At 52.4% G+C, this 7,366-nt stretch overlaps 1 protein-coding gene across 1 annotated transcript; it reads left to right on the forward strand.

Moving 5' to 3' along the window:
* Positions 1–4,958: 4,958 nt before the first annotated feature.
* Positions 4,959–5,672, forward strand: LOC144713952 (uncharacterized). Its single transcript, XM_078588694.1, has one exon. The coding sequence runs from the start codon at positions 4,959–4,961 to the stop codon at positions 5,670–5,672; it is 714 nt and encodes a 237-aa protein (XP_078444820.1).
* The last annotated feature ends 1,694 nt before the right edge of the window (positions 5,673–7,366 follow it).

Genomic DNA, 7,366 nt, shown 5'->3' on the forward strand with positions numbered 1-7,366 from the left:
TATTGCCAGCCGAGATCCCTCGTACGGCCTCATTTTATATGAGTTTTTTTTTATAGAACTTCTAGTTTTTCAAATAACTTAAGAGCAATATTTGATATAGTAACCAGATGGAACCAAGACAGTTTCAAATCTCAGTACAAGACGATTTAGATTTCAAATTTCAGTACAAGACGATTGTGGTTTCCAATTTCAGTACAAGACAATTTCAATTTAAAATCCAGATGGATATTGTAAGGCGTCCGGTCTAACAACCCCATCAACAGATCCTTCGGAGGACTGGAGGTTTTTCTTAAATCATGCTACCAGTTTATTTTCTTTAGGAGGTATTGTCAATTATTGCAGTAGAAGACAAAACCAGAATTTTAGTGAATCTGAAAAGAATTACCTTGGCATGGATTATATATGTTATTTCCTGGTCCCCTTAAGGAAGAAGTATTGAGCTACTTAAATGTGTGGCATCCAAACATATCCATGAAATCCCCACCACGTTGAATCTCCTCCTTCAGCTAGATGATCCTTCAGAATCAATCAGCCGTTTTAACCCCTTAAGGTTTATTTTTCAGCCATTGAATGAAGCATGATTATTTCTCATTGGTTATCATGTATGTATAACTGCTCATCTATTTAACACTTTTAGTATGACACAGGTTATAGTAAACTATCAAACCTTAATCGCTTGTCTCCATTAGTACCGATGCATTTAGAAATCATTATAGAACTAATGTTCTACAGCCTTGGCCAAGGACTTCATCACATTGTCTTCCTTGAGTTGTCTCCTTTTATCTTCGTCTTTACGTCTTCGTTTACCCGCTGTTTTCAGTTTCGTATTTCGTCGTTCGTGTTTTCTTACGCACTGTGATCACATGTCCGGAGGGAGGTTCGACCCTATAAGGATCTCCCCTCCCCCCTCCATGTGTTCGTTTTGTTCTACTGGTCTCCCTTGCTGTTTACTCCTTTGGTCCTAGGTCATAGGATGTCCTTCTATTGTGTCTTTGAGTTATTTTTGGTCTAAGCAGGTCACCCCACTTCCCCCCTAGATAAGGGAAAAGGGTTGCCCTAAACAGAGGTATCGATGAATTTTGAATGAAGTTGTTGTTTTCAAAAGTTGGTTTCTTCACGATGAGTTAGGGTTACGACCAAGAAGAGGAAGGGAAGAAGAAGGAGAAGAGGAAGGAGCAGAGGAAGAAGTGAGAAGAAGAGAACTAGGTTGGAGAAGAAGAAAGGGAGTGGAAGCCACTCTTACCCGGAGGTGCCTGCAGCCGCCGCCCGCGCCCGACGAGCTTGGGGCCACCAACGCCAACGTAAGCCCACCAGGTACTCGGACCACCAGCCCGACCGGTTGCACCACAGGTCGCCACCTCTGAGGCGACCGTTGCTCCAGCCAAGATACCCGACCTCGCACCCCTTCCAAGCCGGAGACGACCCTCTCCCACACCTACCGGGGCTCTGCCGAAACACCGACGTCTCGGCCGTTTCCCCTCTGCTCGGAGCACCTGGTGTGTCCGCCTCCGGACGAGTTACTCCATGCCGTCACGCGTTGTGCGGAACCGCACGACGAGTCTACCAATCACGGAACGTGACACGGCCTGCGCCCAGCCGCGCAGCTGATCCGCCCAAGCCCCGCGGCACGCGCCCGGGCATCCGCTCCCACACCGACACTCGTCGGCCTGCTATTCAAAATTTCGGCGACGGTGCATCCGAGCCCGCCGCGAGCTTCCGCCGAGCCGGACAGGCCGCCCCATCCACGCCGTTCGGTTCGCCGCCCTCCGTGTGGTATATCCCCGCTGCGCCGCGGTCTCCCGCAACACCGAGCCTTCCGCGCTTTCGCGCTTCTTCACGCGCGCACCAACCCGTCCCAGGATGACGGCCCTCGGTCCCGCCGTATTGACCCGCGGTTGCATTTGCACCGTGGCAGTCATCCACCCGGGTTGACTGTTGCACTCGCCCTCTGGTCCCCTGACGCCCCACGGCTCCTGATCGAGTCGGACTCCGCCCGCGCTAGCCACAGCGCCCCAGCACCAAACCGCGCTGCCTGTCCCGCTGCACTCCGCGCCGTCCGGCACGACCACCGCACCTCGTAGGTGAGCCTCGCTGTCGACCACGGGCCGTCAGCTCTCTTCTCTGCTCGTGGCTGAGTTATTACGTCCCAGACACCCCAAGGTACGCTGCCCTGTCCCGTCCTTTATTTCTTGCAGTGCGTTCTCGTTTGCCTCCACCGTGCTCGGGTTAGAGGTAGGTGAGCGCGTGAGGTTGAGTGAAAAAGCATCACTGTTGAGCGTCTTTCCTGGTTTGGGAACGAGTCGGTTCGCCCGCCACGTGCGAGCAACCTCCGGCGGGAGTCATCCCGTTCGGCGCCGTAGCAACCTTGTCCATCTGGACGAGGGTCAGGAGGTCCATCTATCCGTCCTTGGGCGACCCCGTCGACACCCGGAGGTCAGCTTCCCCATTGCTTGTCGGCAACTACACGTACGAGACCCCAACCCAGAGCATCTCATCGTAGTTCCTCCCCCATAGGAGACCGGTGTCGTACGCCTACCCGTGAGTAGACGACGCGCACCGACGCTATCGACACCGAGTACCAACCCCTCGGTGACGGCCGGATCTCGTCCCTGACGTTGTCCTGCATCAAATTGGTATCAGAGCAGGCTGTGGTTGCTCACAGTGCGCCTCCGACGCCACATTCTCATCACTAGCTGCATCCGCATCGCATCGCATTTCATTGTTTTTTCAAAACGCATCTAGGTTCCCCTAGGGATGGCCATAGAGACGCGATCGAGCCGGAGAGCTCAACGCAGAGGTTCTACCTCCCCGCGACGGTCAGAACCGTCGCCCGACGAGAGAGGCAATACTACTGCCCTCTCGGAGCACCGTCCCGCGACACCGGTAGTCGGCCCGATACCGCTGCCTATCGACGCTGCGCGGACCGCAACCGATGTTACGGGTGCTCCCGAGCCATCCGGACCACGAGATCCCACTAGCACATCTCGTGAGTTACGGATCTCCCCGCACAGCTCACCGCCTACTCGCGGTGAGTCCCCTCCCAGTGATTACGACGAAGGGACGGCCGTAGGCTATCGACCGCATGGGAAGACGCCCATTGATGAGGTCCTACCCCGGAGCACCGCCACTCGTGGACGAGGCACAGGACTCGGACAAGGAGGAGTATACCGCCAGCTTCGACCCCGGGAGGACCCATAAGGGGCATACTTTCGCGCCATGGCCTCTAGGATGGAGCGCATGGAGCAGATGCTCGCGCGCCCCCGATCCCCCGTACACGGACCCGGACCTGCGTTCCCCGCTCAAGGACGACAACACGACCCGCCATGGGTCAACCGCCATGCACCCCGATGGAGGAGCCCCTACGACGAAGACGAAGATGTGTACGAGGCGTACGACCGACATTACGACGACGTCCCATATCCCGGACGTCTAGAGCGAGACCTGTGGCGCGACCCGCATGACGCTCGCGCCAGGGATAGACCACCCCCGCAGAACGACTACGCCCGCGAGTACGAGGCCAACCAACCGGCCCGACCGGACCACTACGTCCGACGACGAGATCGCGACCTGGACGCCGACCACCCAGCGCGCCAAGACGAACCCGTCTGGCCCCGTGATCACCAGCAGGTAGCAGACATACCTGCCCGCCGTGACAACCTCTACCGGCCACCACACCGCCGGCATGAGGGGGACGACGATGTCCCACGTCACCCGCCACGCACGACGCCTGAGGGCCGCGCCTCTCGCGACGGTAGTCCCCGCCATCGGGACGATCGTGACCGCGAGCTGACCCCACCTCGATGACGCGTCGACCCGCATCACGAGGACTACCCGGTGCCCGATCGGCACTCGAATGACGAAGAGCAACGACGGGAGGAGCACCGCGCCCGCATCCAAAGGAGCGTACGTGCCGACGTCGCCGTCTTCGAGGGTTCACGGAAACCCAAGGAGTTCATTGACTGGGAGTCGAGCATGAACTCCTACTTCCGATGGTACTGCATGGATGACGATCTCTGCGTTGAATACGCGGAGACGAGACTTGGCAGACAAGCCAAGATATTCTGGGAGAACGAGCGCGTCGCCGTCGAGCGACGAGGATGACCCATCATGTCCTGGGTCGACATGGCACAGAAGCTACGGAGCAAGTACGTTCCTTGACAGTATCAGATGTCACTGTTCCTCACCTGGCTCGACCTTAAGCAAGGTCGACTCTTCGTGATGGAGTACATCGAGGCGTTCGAGGAGTACTTTATGCGTTGCCGATTCGTGGGGGACCCGTGAGTCATTATCGGACTGTTCGCCCATGGGTTCCGACCAGCCCTGCGCAACGAGGTTCTCAAGTGCAAGCCGGCTGAGGTGGACGAGGCGTATCACCTAGTCGAGCACATGGATCCTCCGAATGACGAGGCGACTCCACCTAGCGCGACCACCGCGCCCCGAACCACACCGATTCGGCCCGTTCCTACTCGGCCTACCCCGTCCACGATCATATGGGCCACTCTGACCACCGGGGGGCAAGGAACCCCCCCCCCCCCACTTCCGTGGGTTCTACCCCACCGGCTCGGGTCGTCACGAACGACACACCGACCCGTAGCATCACCGTTAGCCAAGCACACTTAACGTGCTTCAAGTGCAAGGAAGAGGGCAAAGGGCGAATCAGTGCCCATTGTCAGCGCTGTTGATCGACATGGGAGACGTCGACCACGGCTATACGGAAGACGTGGACACGCCATTGGACGATCACTATCATGGAGACGAGGAGTTTGCCATCGAGTACGAGGAACCGGACGGACAGATCGGGTACATCCAGATTACCGTTCCTCGCACGTCTCCGTCACCGGCGCCATGAGCCACGGACCGTCCGCTGGCCAACATAGCCGTCGATCAGCCTAGTGCAGGTTCCACCTCGACCTGCCCCACCTGTTCGGACCGCTCCAGTAGAGCCCCGACCGGACCCTATGGCAGACGCGTCGCTCCGCACCTCGATCTTTTACACTTATGTCAAGATCCACGACAAGGTGTGTAAACTGATCGTCGATAGCGGGAGTTGCATCAATGCCATATCCGACGCCATGGTTACCCAACTTGGGTTAACCCCGATACCCCATCCGACTCCCTACGACATGTCGTGGATTGACGCTTCATCGCTCCCGGTGAAGAGCCAGTGCCGCGTACCGTTGAAGGTGAGCGCCTACGACGAGAGCGTCCTCTATGACGTACTTCCCATGAAGGTGGGAAGCATCATCTTGGGTCGTCCCTGGCTATATGACCACAACGTCACCCTCGCCGGAAGGACGAACACGTGTTTGTTCTTATACCAGGGGCGACGGGTCACTTGGCACCCGTACACGACGAGACCGGCGAACAAGCCTGTCCCGACCAAGCCCATAGGGCTCATGGTTGTTCGAGGCCCCTTGTTCGCTCGAGACTTGGGCCGCGAGGGCGACGACACGCCCCTATGCCTCGCCGTCACCCTCGGTGTCTCCGCCGACCCACCCATAGAGCCCCGAGCCCCTGAGGTCGAGGCCATTTTATCGGAGTTTGGTGATGTGTTCCCCGAGGAGCTACCCGGCGAACTACCGCCAATGCGTAGCATCCATCACGCGATTGATCTCGTGCCCAGTGCCTCGTTGCCTAATTTGCCACACTATCACATGGCCGCAGAGATATGAGGAGTTATTAAGACAGGTCTGCGAGCTACTTGTAAAGGGCCTCATTCAGGAGAGCCTCAGTCCTTGCGCCGTACCATCGCTACTAGCTCTTTACGCCTACCCGTGAGTAGATGACGCGCACCGACGCTATCGACACCGAGTACCAACCCCTCGGTGATGGCCGGATCTCGTTCCTGACGTTGTCCTGCATCACTTCCTTTCATAAATCTATACCATTCTCTAGTTCGTTGATTTTTTCCTCATCCTATGATAAACTGTCTCCTCATGGCTAGGCATTTCGCTTTATATCTTTTTTGGTCTATGTATATTTCTCATCTATACATATATGTCACCGTGTAATTATTCCTCTTTCGCTTACAAATTATTTTTCTTCGTACATAACTATGCCTCTATTTATGTATATCTTTCCTAGTGAGCACATTTATATTCTCTATATGGAATTAGGTTATTGCGTGATGTACAGATTTGAATTTTTTAATACCTTAAAATTTTTATTCCCTTAGTTTACTGCAGTAAATGTATGTCGTCTTCAATTTTGTATGCACATTTTTGTCAAATAAAAAGAATATTATTTGGTACATTATATTTATTGAGACTAATTTAAATTTGATGATATCATTTCAACCTTTGCTTAAATTAGCTTATTTTACTGTATTCCCTCCTCGTGTGTTCAAATAATATTCAATGCTTCCGTAATTTATAATGATATGATATAGTATTCGAGTTGAGCACAAATAATACTTCACACTCTGTTAGGTTATCATCCACCAAATCAGAAGGTTTTCTGGAGTTGATTAAATTTTTGTACACGTCCACATTCTTCCCAACATAAATAGTAAATATTCTTACTCACCTAAGATTATCCCAAAAGAGTACAAATGTAAGGTTTTCAAGCTCCAGAGCTCCACGCATGACGCTGTCATCAAATGAGATTATTACAAGAACAAAATGCCTTTCAGAGATGAATAAATGTAAGTGTAAAGTGTATGATGAAGTTAATAGCATACTGATAACATCAAATTATACTTCTTTTTTACCACATATTTTAGATTTTCACTGGCATTATTCAACATTTAAGGATAAAATGAGAAATTTATGATTTATTTTCCTAACCTCTATTTAAAATATGTTATTGATTTTTGAGACTAGCCCCGCTTGAGTCTATAGAGGCAAGTGAATTTCTCACATCTTCTTGGAGTTTTATTTGATAAACAGGACTTAGGTAAATAAAATGGTGAATTTGAGGTACAAATGGGAGGAAAGTAGAAATCTAATATATAATAAGAGGAGGCCCAATACAAAAGAAGCCCATTCAAACCTCCATAAAGACTGGGTCAACTGAAGGCAAGATTTGTGGAACTAACCCACAATTTGAATTTAAAAGGCCTATTTTCAAGTGTGAGGATGGAAAGTGGGTCCAGGCTGGAAATCAAGAAATCCTAGCCTGCGAATACCTTGGAATTAAATCCAATGGCTGGGAGAGTTAGGACACTTCTATTTATTCTCTTCTCCCCTCTCTTTGTCTCTCATATTGGATTTCTACTCCCAACTTTTTGGTGGAGACCTAGTGCATCAGATTTCTTTGATCCATTCTTGTTCTTCAAGAGTGTGGGAGAGAGAGTTCAACGATGATCAAGATTCTTGGAGAAAGATCACCCCTTGGCCCTTGGGGGAAGTGAAAACAAGGTTCATAT

Source organism: Wolffia australiana, chromosome 16, assembly GCF_029677425.1.
Source record: "Wolffia australiana isolate 7733 chromosome 16, ASM2967742v1".
NCBI lineage: Eukaryota > Viridiplantae > Streptophyta > Magnoliopsida > Alismatales > Araceae > Wolffia > Wolffia australiana.

Excerpts from the sequence above, each read along its gene's own strand:
- LOC144713952 (XM_078588694.1), top strand. The coding sequence starts at position 4,959 with ATGGCAGACGCGTCGCTCCGCACCTCGATCTTTTACACTTATGTCAAG.